The 15,453-nt window shown below is 51.5% G+C and overlaps 5 protein-coding genes across 5 annotated transcripts; 2 read left to right on the top strand and 3 right to left on the bottom strand.

Moving 5' to 3' along the window:
• Positions 1–457: 457 nt before the first annotated feature.
• On the bottom strand, positions 458–667 carry BDZ99DRAFT_354223 (SET domain-containing protein; the record flags this gene model as incomplete). Its single annotated transcript, XM_033714578.1, has 1 exon — positions 458–667. A coding segment is annotated over one exon (210 nt), but the record flags the coding sequence as incomplete, so codon positions are not given.
• Positions 668–2,087: 1,420 nt separating this feature from the next.
• BDZ99DRAFT_465724 (DUF572-domain-containing protein) lies at positions 2,088–3,172 on the bottom strand. Its single transcript, XM_033720619.1, has one exon. It carries the CDS (start codon positions 2,965–2,967, stop codon positions 2,185–2,187), a length of 783 nt encoding a protein of 260 aa, XP_033573936.1. The 5' UTR covers positions 2,968–3,172; the 3' UTR covers positions 2,088–2,184.
• Positions 3,173–4,767: 1,595 nt separating this feature from the next.
• On the bottom strand, positions 4,768–6,201 carry BDZ99DRAFT_393167 (DUF605-domain-containing protein; the record flags this gene model as incomplete). The annotated part of the gene is made up of 3 exons (XM_033715833.1): positions 4,768–5,767; positions 5,823–6,051; positions 6,099–6,201. 3 exons carry the CDS (start codon positions 6,199–6,201, stop codon positions 4,768–4,770), a joined length of 1,332 nt encoding a protein of 443 aa, XP_033573935.1.
• A 572-nt stretch (positions 6,202–6,773) lies between these two features.
• BDZ99DRAFT_393765 (uncharacterized protein) lies at positions 6,774–8,388 on the top strand (the record flags this gene model as incomplete). The annotated part of the gene is made up of 2 exons (XM_033715858.1): positions 6,774–6,923; positions 7,072–8,388. The coding sequence occupies 2 exons, from the start codon at positions 6,774–6,776 to the stop codon at positions 8,386–8,388; spliced, it is 1,467 nt and encodes a 488-aa protein (XP_033573934.1).
• Positions 8,389–8,738: 350 nt separating this feature from the next.
• BDZ99DRAFT_89162 (uncharacterized protein) lies at positions 8,739–10,050 on the top strand. The gene is made up of 2 exons (XM_033728998.1): positions 8,739–9,387; positions 9,580–10,050. The coding sequence occupies exons 1-2, from the start codon at positions 9,042–9,044 to the stop codon at positions 9,957–9,959; spliced, it is 726 nt and encodes a 241-aa protein (XP_033573933.1). The 5' UTR covers positions 8,739–9,041; the 3' UTR covers positions 9,960–10,050.
• Positions 10,051–15,453: the final 5,403 nt, after the last annotated feature.

The following is a 15,453-nucleotide window of genomic DNA, read 5'->3' as shown; positions in this document are numbered from 1 at the left end:
CACTGAGTGGGCCGTTCTTGCGTAGAATTGTTTACGGATGCGAGCATGAGCAATAGCAGTAGTATAGAGAAAGGCGAAATACCTGAACATAGTCTAGTGACTTTAGTAGGCGGTGGAAGATATATGGTCAGAATTGACTTGACAATTAAACACTCAGTCAACGAAGTTGAAGCTGAGTTTCAACGCCACATACTACATATTTGGATCTATCTGGTCCCGTAATAGCAGAAACTCACACAATTTAAAACACTTTGCGGGAGATGTCGTAGGAAATGAATATTCAGTTTATCTCTTCTATCGAAAGTAGTTTAATTACCTCATAGCTCACCTTCAGATCTCACTGCCGCCGTCGTGCAGCAGCCTTAGCCTTCTTCTGTGCTGCTTGCTGCTTTGCTTTCTTCTTCGCTTCTGCTTGAGCTTTCTTAAACTTTTTCCTGTCTCTGCATCCTCGAGCGCCACAGAGGCAATGTGGCCCGTAACGGGCGAGGTATTCCTTGCCGTAGTCAGCAGTGATCTCTGTGCCTGCGAGTATCTCTTCCACGGCTTCGACTACCATTACAAGGTGGTTGCCCACCCTGTAAGGCCAAAATCGAGCGTTCGGTTCACAGCTATGATTGACAAAGCGAGTCCAATTGCCGGTCCACTCCGAGTCGATGTCGGCCTTCGGCCAGTTAGGACTTGTCCGTGTCCTCAGCCGTCCGGGCCGCGGACCGATTGCCATTTTCAGGATATATTTTGATCCCCCGTCGGCTCCGGTCGTGGCATCGTTCTCTGAAACTTGTGGTGGTATCACATGGCCGGTGTAGCATCCGAGTATGTCGTTGTTGTTCCAATCCACTTTAGTCCAGACTCCGGTACCTGCTATGGGTAAATCCCTTAGCTCAAACCGAGGTTGCCAATCTATGCCGCTTTGTATCCATTGGTCGAATGTGTGGTCACAATTTTGGTAGCCTTCGTTGCAATTTATCTCTTCCCAGAGGAACGGGCCGACGCACCTGGGCCGGCTGGGATCATTGGGGGTTGTATCAGCTGTGAGAAGATCCGCTACCTTATTTGGAGGCCATGGTGTGTTATTCGGCCAATTGGTTGGTCGGTTTGTTGTCCACGCGGCCTTGGCGAAAGAATAACGGTCCATTTGTGCAGGGCGTCTGCGTTTTACACCCTTGTTCCGAGCCTTGTCTGCTTTCCCATTTTTTATGCACGGAAAAGAGGCAGAGGGATCTTCGCCTCTGTGCCATACAACCCTCTCTTGCCTAGACATCGTGATGTTTTTGATTTTGGGTTGGATGGGATTGATGGCCTAATTCAGGATGATCGGAAATAGATATTCCAAGTCAAACTTCGAAGGAGGTTTGTACAGTCCATCAGCAACGAAGCGAGGAGTATATGCGGAGAACAATTCTCTTTGTCCTAGCCAACAATAGACTCTTGCCGGACTTCAAAGAGTTTGGAAAAACTGATAATAAGAAGACAAAGAAAGACTACACAAAAGGACAGCGAGCCGATGACAAGAGTCAAAAGAGGCCCTCAAAGGCTTTTAGTACCAATAATAGCACTGGGAGGCTTCAGTAGCTGCGGAGAAGGCCATCATTCCGGTCCGTTCTCAAAGCTAAAGCCTTGGTCTCTTTCAAGCACGGTTATGTGAGAAATCCTACTGTATCATGTCTCTCGTGACGATAATTCTCTATGTAAGCAATAATCTGTAATGAATTCGTTGTGGATGGTTGACTTCTGGCGGAGACATGGTGGAGAGCTCGAGGAGAGGTCTCATCCTAGAGTTAAGAATTAGCTCTTCTTTCGTAGTCATAAAGGATATGTTTTAGCACTATGCTAGCAACGAGGCGGCACATAGTTCGTGGTGGCATTGGGGGGAGTGTGCGTGGAGGAGTAGTTGTCGTCTTTGGGTACAAGGTGGTCAAAGCGCGACCCACTTTAGCCGCAGAGATTCATCCTCCTTGTGGGGTCGTTTAATCCTTCGCTGCATTCAAGACGGATTCGCAAATGAAGATTACTTTACACTGGCGTGTCTTCTACCAGGGTGAAGCCATTAGCACAGAGTTGCAATTTGGGGAGGCTTGATAGGTCATTCTCCATGACGATGATAAGGATATACATACACAGATATTGGACACTATCAATACACAGGACTAAGCCTCGTGCTAACCGAGCTCTTTGATGATAGAGCTACTTCGCCGTCATCTTGTGTTTAAGCCCAGGGAGAAGGCCAGACTTTTGTTTCTTCTTCCCACCTCGCTTCGCCCAATTGATCGTCCCCGCCCAATTGATCGTTCCGTCAGGCTTCTTCTCACCCTCTTCTTCTTCCTCTCCCTTGCGTTTCTTCGCAAAGGCTTGACGAGCAATCTCAGCATCCTTAGCGTCTTCTTCCTCTCGCTGACGCTTCTCCCCAGCCTCAGCATCCTCTCCAATTCCGTCCTTCCCTAGTCCTACGCGCTCCTGCCTCGCATTCCGGCTCCGAATCTCATCCAGCGCATCCGCAACAGCCATACCCGTCTGCCCACCCTCCACATTCTTATCAAGCTCCTTCATCACATCCCTCTCCCCCTCCTCCCGCTCCAACCGATCCATCATCTCCTCCTCCGTCTCCTCCGTCAGCTTCGCCTCGCGCCACGGCTCAAAATTCCGCTTCGCCCCTTTCTCACACTCATAATCCATATTCTTAGGGTCGGTGCAAAAGGTAATCTCAGCAGAGCAACGCGTGCAGCGGATGTAGAGTCGAACAATCTCGATGTGCAGATACTTCTTGCCAGACTTTTCCTTGCGGGCGTTAAACTTCCGTCCTTTGTAGATGTATTCCCCGCATGAGGTGCATTTCATGGAGAATGGGGCCATGATGCGGACGGTGAGAAGCTTACTGGCGCCGGTTGGTTTAGGGCCACGTTGACGGGCGATCGCGGAGGGGTCGAAGTCGGGAGGGTAGTATTTGGAGATGACCTTTCGCTCGGACATGTTGGCGGCGTTGAATTGCTGGGCTTGTCGATGGCTGAGTGGTTTCTAGTAAGAGGCTCAGGGGGGTTTGGAACTGAGATGTTGGAGGTGTGCGGTCGCTCTGTGGTAAGTCTCGACGTGTTGTTCCAAGGTTGAGATCTAGGTAGCGAATCAGAGAACCTTGGTCGACATGCTCACGAGAGGCCTCTAATAATCTCCAAATATCTCTAATAATCACGAAACTAAATCTCGGGCCCTATATCGGGCCACTATTAGACCTCGCTACTGACCGTTTTGGGGTTGAGACTTGCCTATAAATAGTCGGGGCATTTCATTACATTCCAGAGGACCTGGAAGATCCGAGATCTCAATGGAAACACCAACATTCTGCGCCGGTAAACCACTAAACGCGGCGCATTCTCATCTTATCTTCTAGGTCCCTTACTAATTTATCAATCGACTCCACCTCATCCTTCGGTGTATCGGTTTTGACCACAACCATACAACTCATTACTTCAGAGAGGAGCTGCGTGAATTTGGTTTCCAGCCGGGCCCGATGCGTTGTTAGGTAGTCATACTTGAATACACCTGTTGGCCCCTTCCCGCATGAAGTTTCTGCAATATCCTTCCACGTGATCTCAAAAGTCTCTAACGAGGTGCTGCGATTTAGCTTCCCTAGCGATGTGACGATGGGGAAGTCAGCGAAGTTTGAGCGACCGGGAGGTCTATTAACCTCCTGACTAGAGCACGTGTTTGATCTATCCGCTCGAATGTAAAAAATTCGGGCAGATTCATACAGAAGTGGACGAACTTCAGAGAAGTCATCGTGAGGAGAGAATTAATGATAGAATCAAGCTTATCCATAAGTGGCACAGTGAAGCAGCGTAACCGGTCCATCCCGCTCATGAAAGGGTCCCAGCGACATGCGTATCGGTCGACGTCGAAAACGGAAGGATCCGAAAAAAGGCACGTGCAACGTCCCAGAAGGACTTACCTTGTTCAAAAATGCAAAAACTTTGCAGGCCGTAGAAACGTGTTGCTGACTCCTCACGGATTTGCAATTCAGACTGAATGAGGTCAATGTATTTGACACAGCGGTTCTATCCTAGGGATCGAAGCACTGAGCATGACGTTCTGGACGGTGATGATTCCAAGTCACAAGAAGAGGCAGTTGGCCTCCTCCGAATGCAAGGTCGTAAATCAAATTTCGGAGTTCCGGTGGCAGCCTGAGAAAGTCGAAATGTGCCGCCGCCTGGACAGAATGGGAATTTTTATCGGTGGAGTTATTGTGAGGCGTACCTGCCAGATTGGCATTTTGATACATGATGATGCGGTTTTCGGTGGTGGGGCCACGAAAGTTACTTCAAATGGAGATGGTTAGTGAATCTTATAAGGCGCACCGCAAATTAGAAGAAGAAGATTGTACAATCGAACATGGGTCCCCTTGAGGTGCAGTCAATCTTACACAATTCGTCGTCACTCGACGGTCCAACAGAGTCAAATTAGCCAAACGCAAGTAGAAAAGCAGACTTATATATATACTGGGTATAGGTATACTTGTATCTTACCACCATAAGCTGTCAAATCTATCATGACAAGATGTCTCGTTGCTTGACACGTCAAAGAAGTCAAGACGTCTCTACCTCTGCAGATGTCGCAAATCATGCGGAGGGTTCCTCAACAGCGCAAATCCAAGCGAGACGCTGTTCCAAAGTCAGCGATGTCCCATTTGTCGATGTCTGTTCGAAATGCGAACCGCCCAAGTGTAGTCATTGGCTCGTGACCAGATTCAATGTAACAGAAGCTACTCCTGAAATTGGCTCAGCTAGCACCAAGAGCCCTTAACGCTATCCTCAGCTCCTTCACTGCTGTGTCTACGTCCTCGAAATTCAGCGCGGAGACCGCCCACTTAGCATGTTTCTGCGCTGCGATGATCGCCTCTTCATCTGTATTATAGGCTCCTCCGTTTGGATATGCCTGCTGTTGCTGGTATGGTGCGCTCTGCTGAGCTGGTACGGGTGTCTGTTGTTGGTTGAAGACTTGCGGCTGCTGAGGTTGAAACTGAGGTTGCTGGGGAGGTTGGTGTTGTTGAGGCGGTGGGTAATGCTGCTGCTGCTGGAAAACATTCTGCTGGGGTTGTTGCGTAGGAATCTGTGGCTGCGGTTCTGGGAAGGCAAGCTTGTTCTGATCAACGTCTCTGCTCTGATTCTGGTAGAACGCTTGCGGGTCGCCTGCCGGTGCGGAACTCTCGTAGGGTGATGTCATAGTTTCGTCCTCGTTCGATGGTGCTGTAGGTAAGCTAGGTGCCGCGTTGTCTGCAGTGAAGGTTGGTACGTCGTTGACGCGTGGGAAGTAGCCGCCTCCAATAGATGAGACGGAGCCTTGGCGGGATGTTGACGGAGCTGATATGGGAGACACATCGCGATGCGGCATGTACTGCCGCGGCGAGGGCGCTCGTTGCGAGTAGCTAGAGGGGGCGGAAGGTAGTGTAGGAGGAGGCGGTGATATTCTCGACGCTGATAATGCTGGGGATGGATGGGCGGAGGTATCTGGTGCGGATTCAACGTATGGCTGGTGCAACCCATTTATTCGCTGAACATCTGGGTCGTTGGGGTCTAAAGCGACTGGCGAGACTGCTGGCGTAGATTCGCGCACTGGATTCGAAAGGTTGGGATCTTCGCCTGCTTTGAGAGCTTTCACAATGCGTATTGCGTGGTATTTCGCGTATTTCGACTTTGACATGATTTCTTGCGTAGGAGCACCCCAGTTGGCCAGCATATCTAGGAATGTAGCAGCAGCACGAAATATGTCGGCAGTGTGACTATTCAGAGATAAGCTCTTCGTATTCTCCGTACTGAAATAGATGTTTGGCATACACTGTTGCCTTGTTCGCTCGCACAACATTATCCGCCCGTTGGAATGTGTCCAACGCAAACTGCTCGCAATATGCTTGCGCCGCAATCTCGTCCATTATTGCATCTTCGGAGGCGAGTTCGGTCTTGGTCTGCTCGAGCTTGTCCATCAGAGCGGTGGTGTATTGCAGGCATTCTTGGTCCGCTTGGTGGAGGCCTTTACTGAGGATTTGCTGGACAATGTAGTATTCGCCTGTAAACTGTTAGTGGAGTTCGAATATTTCAATCACGAATACATACACCAATATGCGACTACTGGTTTGACCTTCTCGAGCTGAGCTGCCCGCACCGCAAAGCGGGTGATGTCGGCGGTCTTCAGTTTGTCGGGGACGTTAGACGTCATGTTGAGCGCACCACAGGCTGAGGGGTTGAGTGAGGAGAGGTTGCCGGGTAGCTTGTAGATGCGCAAAAGTGGTGATAGGAGGATGGTGGTGAGCCCGTAAGGCTGTTCCTTAATTGACTATGCACGCGGGGCATGGAAAAGGTGGCACTCTAATTCTCGAATAAGCTGCTTTGTGTGTACACCTGTCTGCCCCCGCTTGAGTGGCTTCAATCTATTTTCAGGAATCTGAAGAAGATAGACGCTCCTCGCCTTGGCTATGTGGAAATTTGTTGGAGCACTCCATGATGCAGTGGCAGACAGGTGTACAGACGAGCAGAGTACGTGATGAGTGTGCCACTTTTTTCGCACCTCGCATACCATGACCCAGGCGCCTGTTCGATGGTCCAAGGGGTCCAAGCTTGAATTTCAGCCCCGCGTTTTATTGAGGGAAGCTCTCCCGGGCCTGGGATGAGGCTACCTGTCATTTCCATAACGACACCTAATATATCACCACACCTCACGCCTCCTTTCCCTTCTCTTCTTCTCCCATCCTCCTCTCCTTCTGTCTTTCTTTCCCGACTAGTTAAATCACAATGATATACACTTCAGCTCTTGTTGCTGCGGCTTCACTGCTGCTAGCTGCCCCAGTTGCAGCTGATGGCATGTACAGCAAGAGCTCTCCAGTGCTCGCAATCAATGGCATGGAGTATGATAGATTGATCAAGAATTCGAATTACACATCTGTAAGCTTTCTTCCACAGCATATTGAACCAGATGCTCATGACATCCACAGATCGTCGAGTAAGCATTCACTGTTCTCCACCACCTCCACCCGCCCGCTTTAACAAAGACCTCCCCAGATTCTACGCCCCGTGGTGCGGCCACTGCAAGAACCTCAAGCCTGCCTATGAATCTGCCGCCAAGTCTCTCGCCGGCCTCGCCAAAGTCGCCGCCATAAATTGCGACGATGAATACAACAAGCCGTTCTGCGGTACCATGGGCGTGAAGGGCTTCCCGACACTAAAGATCGTCCGGCCAGGCAAGAAGGCCGGCAAGCCGACGGTTGAAGACTACAATGGCCAGCGCGAGGCGAAAGCTATTGTGAATGCGGTCAAGGAGCGCATTCCGAACACTGTGAAGCGGGTCGGGGACAAGGGATTGGAAGATTGGCTGAAAGAGGGGAACGACACAGCTAAAGCGGTACTGTTCAGTGATAAAGGCGTTACGAGCGCGACGATACGGGCGCTAGCGATTGATTTCGCAGGTGTCGTGAACATAGCGCAGATCCGGAATAAGGAGAAAGAGGCCATGTCCACCTTTGGGATTGAGAAGGTCCCTGCGTTTGTCCTCCTCCCAGGCGGTGACAAGGAGGGGATCGTGTACGACGGCAAGATGGAGAAAGCACCCATGAGCGAGTTCCTCTCTCAAATCGCTCCTCCGAACCCAGACTGCCCTCCCGAGAAAGAAAAGGCCTCCAAGAAGAAGCAATCAAGCAAGAAGGATGGCAAGAAAGAAGCTAAAAATTCAGCTTCTTTCTCCTCTGCCTCTTCGTCACAGCACTCTGCCGATGCAGAGTCCGCGAAAGCATCAGCTACGAACATCGTTCTCGAAGAACCAGAAATCCCTACCGAGTCGCCTGACCCGAACGTTGAGACCGCACCGCCTGTTGTAGTCGAAGAAGCTCCCGCATCCATCCCTCGCATCTCTAGCGGTCCAGATCTTCAGGCCCAATGTTTCAGCGCCAAGAGCAAACAGTGCATCCTCGCAATCCTCCCAGACGGTGATGCCCTCCCAGACGCCGCTACCACCGCTCTCGCCTCTTTGTCTTCTATCCACAAGAAGCACGAGGAATTGAACACACACCTCTTCCCCTTCTTCGCTGTACCGGCTTCGAACCCCTTTGTGGCCGTGCTCCGTGAAGAGCTTAAGCTCAGTGCAGAGGACACGCAAATCATTACGACGTTGGCAAAGCGCGGGTGGTGGAAGCAGTACTCCGGCGCTGGGTTTGGGGCCACAGTTGTAGAGGACTGGGTGGATGCGCTTCGCATGGGTGAGGGTAAGAAGGAGAAATTACCCGATAGTCTCATCGTAGAGGCGATTGTGGCAGAGGAGAAGAAGGCAGATGAAGAACAGCAACCGTTCAAGATCGAGATTGAAGAGATTGTGGACGAGCCCGAGGCACCGATTCCAGAGCACAACGAGTTGTGAGGTAGTGCGTGCGTGTCGGAGCTTTAGGGTGACGGGCGTTTGGCCGGAAAAGCGGAACTGGAATTGACTTTGTTCGTCGTGGAATCAAACGTAGCATGGCGTGTATTGTATGTAGTTCACCCTCCTTCAACTACAAAAATTAATTTCCTTCGAGAAACTCCCCCTGGCCGTCCTCCTGTCATGCCTCTTCCCAAACCTGTCCGATGTACCCACCGTCTCCGACCTCCAGTCACCGCCACGATCTCTGACTTTTCGACTTGTAGCGTGCTAATTACAAGACCAAAAGGGAGCGAATTTGCCAAACTATAATTCTATTGAACTGTCCGACGGCTTTTCTACGCCTAACTATCCTGACCACGACCTCCTTGGGTCTCCCTGAAGTCCTCCCGCAGACTTTAGCGAGAGTCCTGCGGTCACAGCAACGTCTTTCTCCGATCACTGGAACCGCCGAGCTTCAAAGCTTGTCGCCGAGAAGTTGAACCATGGACCACTGATTCCAACCCATCTTGGCGCAGTTTACGAGTCTTCTGTTCCAACCATGGTTCGAGAGCAAAAATCCGCCACACAAAAGCAGCCATCTCCCACTGCCTTCGCATCTTCATTCCCTCTCCCCAATACTCCATCTCTAAAAACCTTCCGAGTTCGTAGCCACAATGAACGGCTCTACCCGAACCCACACTGAGCACTGGGCCAGCGAGGCCTCCAGCGACACCTCGAGCTTCACTGCGGTCCCGACACCATCTACATCCAGCAACTCTTCGGACACTAGCTCTGGCGTTTCTGTGTCTGGCACTGCTTCCCATGATGGCCAGGGCCAGGCTCTTCCCGATGCCGCAGTCGAAGGCGAAGCCCAGTCTACGGAGTCGAAGGAGGATACGATGCCCTCCCTCGACGAAGTGAATTTCTTCATTTTCCCCGCCAGCCTTACACGGCATATGGGCGTCACGCCGTGCCCGACCTCGGCGTCGGATATCGAGGCCGCTGAAGTTCTCGCAACAGGTACGTACGAGTGCGTATAGTATCACCGTCTCAACCCGCCTGCTGCGCTCTCAAGTACGCTCACGAGGTGCTCACACCTCGTTCCGCACGACTTGTCCCCTGGCCAGGCCATCTCAAACAGCCCCATCTCCTCATCCTCCAAAGCGACATCAGCGTATTTTCTTACAGAACCGTACTGAGCCATCCTCACAGACCCAGCGCCCACCGACGCCTCCCCCAGCCCCAGCTCCAGCCCGGAGGCCGCTCTGAAACCCTGGGCCGACCTAACCCCGTCCGAGCGCCGCTGCCGCTACCTCCTCAGGATCCCAACCACTATATTCATCTTCGCACTTTCCGTGCTCGGCATCGCGATGGCCTACGTTGCGGCGCGGCTGATCTGGGTGCTTTTGGGTCTGCTGTGGGTTATTCTAGTAGGGTTGGTCATGTTGCCCATCAACATCATCGTGGGTGCGTGCAACGCGTTTTGGGGATTCTTCGAGTGGATCGGGTCATGGCTGTTTACGGTAGAGACGGCTGAAGCAGCGGCGACGGCGACGGCGACGGCGACGGCGGTGGTGGTGCCGGGGATTTAGGACGGTGTAGCGGTATTGGCGGTGATATACCTAGTAGGATGATAGGTAACGGACGTGTGGTGTAGCACTAGACCGTGGTAGAAAGATTTCGAGTCAATATATCGCTACCACTAGATGAACTATACCTAGACGTACCTCTCTCGGAAGCATCATAGCCTCCCACTGCTCTCTCACACCCCTCCTAACACATCTCAAAAGCGTGACTCGGCGTCGCTACCCCGGGGCCACATGCTTCCGCCGCCGACAACACACTACCTATCCGGCAACTCTTGGCCGCCGCCAAGCCCATTGAAGCCAGAGCGAGACGAATTTCTCGAGTTTCGAGGCCAACACCACCTTTTCTACAATAACTCAACAACCACATATCTTAGCGTAGAAACGACACCAGGATGAGATACGCCTGGTCGAGGAGCATGACTGGCGATATTTTAGGAGATAAATCTTCATGCGCCGTAGAGATAGCGGGGGGGTCCGCGAGCGCGCCGAGAAAAAGGAAGGCAAAACTGCCACTTCCCCGAACCTCAGGCACGTTCCCACCACGCTGACTGTTATAGTGTCGCGCCGAACGGTAGTGTCGAAATCACAAACCCGTCCCGTGTCGTGGTAGAGGGGGTCGCTTTCATATCGCCCGCTCCCAAGTATGGAAATCGACGCCCGCGGAGCGTACGTGACGCTACAGCAAAGCATCGACTCCTGGTAGCACCGAGGCGATTCAGGCGGACGGAAAGCAACCTGATCCCCTTCGAGTCAGCCGGTTCACAGATGATTGGCTTGGATATAGGGTGCGAGGAGGTGGTCGATGAGGCGGAGGGAGTGGGAATAAGAAGGGGTGCTCCGTTTCATCTGCGTCGGGCTTTGCGGTTTAAGCGGAGGCGATGGCTTGGGGTGATATAAAAAGAGAAAGAGAGAGAGAGAGAGTCAAAGTGATTCGAAAGTCTCAGAGAAAGACGGATGTCATAGTTATGGGATGCTATGTTACAGCTGTAAACCACCTAGGTATCGATCGCTATGTGTGTGACTATACTGAAGCAATGGGATAACGGTCAAGGTCAGCTTAGCACCGTTTTTGTGGCTTACGTCTCACATCTCATAAGTTCCACAACTCATCATCTTGTCATCGGGTTCACATGTTCCATTAGTATAATGATGCATTCAATTAGAAGACACCCAGCTGGTAATTGTGTGTCTTCTTCGTTCATACTCGAGAGAAGCTAGAGAAAACTACTTACTAAACCCACCTATCTCCGCCATCGCTAAATCTCAGCACGCCTTCTCCAAGCCCATTGCTTCACCCGCCAACCTACCTATCTCTCCAAAAAGCAAAACCCTAATCATTAGAAAGCGGCGAAGCCTTCTCGGAGCCTTCTAGCGCGCTGGTGGCAGCCAGCCAAGTTGAGAGGACACGTGGCTCTCTTGTCTGTGCCCACCCACGATACCAAGTCTGTAGAGCAGAATGCAGGCCTGCCCAATATTCTAATAAGGCCTAGGTCTTCGGGAGCGGGTGACCCACGCGCTTCCCCGAAGGCTTGTATCTTAGTGCATACTGCATTCTGCATGTTCGCCATGGCGTTCGATAAGACGTCGGAGGTCGCCGAGGTGGGTTCATAGGTTTAGATACGGGCGGGGAAAGGAAAGAGATCTGGGGTAGTCTGAGGTGGAAGAAATGGAATTGGATACATGTGGTGCCGAGGTAAGGTCAGCGATAGGAAAAGAGAAGAAAAGGTGATTCGCTAAAGCGTATCGTGGTATGGAGGGTTGAGAAGAGAATGAAGGACATCTGGGCTGCGGGAGCTCTTCCGATAGAACGCGCCGCAGCCTGTTCAAGCGCTGTACGCGCAACGCTTGAGATATAATCCATTGGCATTGATTGACTTGACAGAAGTGACATGTACAGGACGATGATAGAATGATCGCGAAGACAATTTTGCAAGAATACCTGAAAGCAAGTTTGGGCGTGACTATCACAATAGGACTAACACATAGAGAGCATGCTAAGGGCCAATCTCATGCAAGCCGTTTATTTTGCACGTTTCGAGAACAGATGTTCAAGAAACCGGGACACGTTGAACGCACCTGTTGGCAGCCAAGCCAGAAAAAGCCCGGAAGAATCCCCGGAGTAAACTATATAGGAATAGCTCGTATCGTGAGACGGGATTCTGCATGATGGCCGTCGGCAGGCCACATCACGCGGCCAGGATCTGACAGGCGTACCTTAATTTCCGATCTGCAAACGGCAAAGCGGCGGATGCAGAAGAGCAGAAAAGTAAAGGAAGCGTGCGCTAATGCAGATTTCGACGAAGCAAGCTTGCTGCAAGGTAGAAGATGTGGCGCCACGCGGTGAGGTCCCTGGGTCAGACACGTTGCGGTTGCGGCAGCCAACCGAAGCCTTCCGTAGGGGTTCAGAAAAAGCAGTCATGACAGCCTGCCGATCCAAGTTTTGCTTTTTGAAATATTGGCAAAATAGTGCCCAACGCTGCGGGTAGGGCAAAAAGACACTGGACTGCATGGAAATGTGCAGTAAGGCTAATGCAGTAATGGTTAACGAGGTTGGGTAGACTTAATGGCCGTAAAATATTCGAAAAAGATCGACTGCATGCCACGAATTGGTAGTATTAGGGGTTTCAGGATCATGTGTCCTCTCTACCAGACTCCGTGTCCCATCTGCTATCGAGCACCAGAAACAGAGACATGCAGACGCAAGAGAAGTAACGGAATAGCGTACTGTCCATATAGGATATCCAGCGTCGAATTGGCAGCAGCCACAATGCATATCTGTCCTGCGGATATAGGTATCTAGCAGACGTCTCCCTCCGCTCTCAGGGCAGACTCGTGGCCTTGTCGTGAATGTGTTGTTTAAAAAATGCTTCATTGGAGCACTGCCCAGGAGCCCAGAGGTCTGGAGCCGACACCGTCCCGTGGTTGACGCTTAACTCAACCACAACGCAAGCCACATCCGTGCGACTTTTTCCATGACACACAATGATTTCTCATATCTTCCTCGACATTGAACATTGTCCTATTGGTAGCCTGACGGAGGCGCTGGAGATGCAATTGCCGCGATCAGACCACAAGAGACCCAGTTGGGATGATGAAACATGCGCATGTCGGCTTCCATTGACGTTCGAACTGTGAAGTTTCGTGGAGCGAAAATCGGCGAGATAAGTAGCCTCGCTTACCCCACGGTTTAGTAAAGTTTTTGAAGCTTCTTGGTAAACGCTCGATCGGATCTTGGAGCGCAGGGGTGAGACGAGCCACTAGCTCAGCTGCAGCAAGGAGGCAGGATTAGTGAGAAGATCCGCTTATTCATCTATGGCATACGGGAGTACTCCGTAGCTGCCGATCTCCCGAAAGGGAGTGCAAGCTGGTTCGGTGGATTGCTAGTAGTAAAGTCAATAAGCGATAAGAACTAATTGATATTGCGTTTTGAATCCCGTGCGAAGAATTGCAGCGGGTGGAGAGCGAGATGACGAACATGAAAGGTAGAGAAGGAATCGAGCATTCACAAAATTAGGGTATTTGAGCGGACCGCATGGATCCTGGATAAGCCACAAGACTCATGGTGAGTGCCATCTAAAAAGCTAGTCTGTGATGCAGCGGTCCTTCGTCGGCCTCGACTTCGGTGAGCTATTCTCTAGACAGCAAATGGGCTAGAGGCGTCCTTTGCTGTCATGTGCGATAGACTCATTTCCGACACGACTGTCGTGATGAGCTGCACGTAACTTGATCCTAGAAGCTCGCGATGCTAGCAAAGGCGTGCAATACAGCCACCTACTCCATTGGCCCTATAATATGATCAGTTGATCTCTCAGCAGCAGTACTTAACGGCGCCCAATAGATGCAATTGCAACTCTAGAACATGAGCGTATGCAAGGTTTCTATGGCTGAATGTAATGGAAATTGATGAAATGGGACGTCTCTCCTTTTGACTAGACATGACGGCCGTGTGCTTATGATGAGTGAGTGTAGCCGCCGAAGCCGATTAGAGTGTTACTGGCCACCGGTTACTTGTTGAAAATCTCTGAGTACGTGCGGCATCTCTAGAAATAGCAATCCATTTTAGTACACCAGAATCAGTATGAGACGTTCCAGAACGATAGGCGATGTCCATGGCTCCAGGCGGAGAAGCGTGGATATAGTCGCGGAGAGCGGCGGTCGGTCCATGAATCGTGTACCAAGAGTAGCTACACCTCAAAAAGGGAGTTGGGTCAAGTCGGCATTATCGGGAATATCAGCGGCAGAAGAGTCGCCGAAGGAGTTCGACCCAAGATGCCGCTTTTGAGGCTGTTACATCCGGCTGGCGTTACCACCTCGTAAGAAGTGAGGAGAGTCGCTTCGGATTACGAGAGAAGTGTCCGCCATAGATCCACTAAGCACCCTCATCGACGCCCACATGCAGCTACGACATCCGGGATTCGTGCCGCAAGGGCTGGACGTCCGCGCTTGATACAGTCAGGTGGGGTGTTCATTTCTGAATGGTAGGAGAGCTCTAGGGCATTACTAAAAGTACAGAGGCAATGACGAAACGTTGACGAGTTTTGAAGCAATAGAAATTGGATAGGCGGGGTCTTACCTAGGCCGAGAACCGTCGAGATAGTTCTTATCGGGGGTGACTTCCACAAGGTAGCATCAGATCGTCCCGGAAGTGGCGAGATCGTATGACAGATATGGAGCATAGAGACATCCCACGCGGATGACACGAATAAGACCGACTGGGTGTTGGAAGAGGCGCTGATGCCAGATCTCTCCCCGCAATTGACGTTGAATGTGAAGTGGCGAAGCTCAAGCAAGACAGCCAATGAAGCCCGGACTGGTGCTCGGGACGATCTAGAGCCCTCATGCAGGTAATCGCGGCTATAACACGCAACCCGTTCGGCATATGCGTCGATCCGAAGAGTTTTCGGATGTCAAAGTCCGACCAGGCCAACCATGAGTTGACGACTTGGCCTTGCTGAAGTGAGGGGTGCGGACCCGGCCAGGAACACCATCCTAGGTGTGGCCGAGTTTGTCGCCTGTCATTCAAACAGTAGCGTGCGCTATACGACGGAGTAGGCGCAGTCACCAGGCCGATTCGGCATACCGAGTTAGGGGCATCGAAAGTCGGTGGGTTGCAGTAAGAATGAGTCGACAATTTCTTCCAGCAATCAAACACCACTTAGTCGCTTTCTCTTTGTCGCTGGTTTCCTAGCGATCTCTATTAGCCCTCGAGCACAGAAAAATTTGCGCCTGGGGCTCCACTCTGTGTCACTCATCCCGCGGGATGTTGAAGTGACAGGCGCAGCTCCTTGCTGGAGGTTGGTAGCTTTCGATAGTCCCTGCCCTCCATCGCCGACAATTTCCTTCAACGGCTATTTAGGCTTTGAGGGCTAGAAAACTCTGCTTGTTCAATTGATTGCGCCTCGAGTGCATGAGCAACCCTGTACGGATGGAGGCGCTGTCCGCCCTCCCACTAGCGTCACATGTCGAGTGCGGAGGAGGGGGCGGTCCTCTTCTGTCC

Source organism: Mytilinidion resinicola (genome assembly GCF_010093595.1).
Source record: "Mytilinidion resinicola strain CBS 304.34 unplaced genomic scaffold BDZ99scaffold_15, whole genome shotgun sequence".
In the NCBI taxonomy this organism is placed as follows: domain Eukaryota; kingdom Fungi; phylum Ascomycota; class Dothideomycetes; order Mytilinidiales; family Mytilinidiaceae; genus Mytilinidion; species Mytilinidion resinicola.
This window is presented reverse-complemented; position numbering and strand designations above follow the sequence as displayed.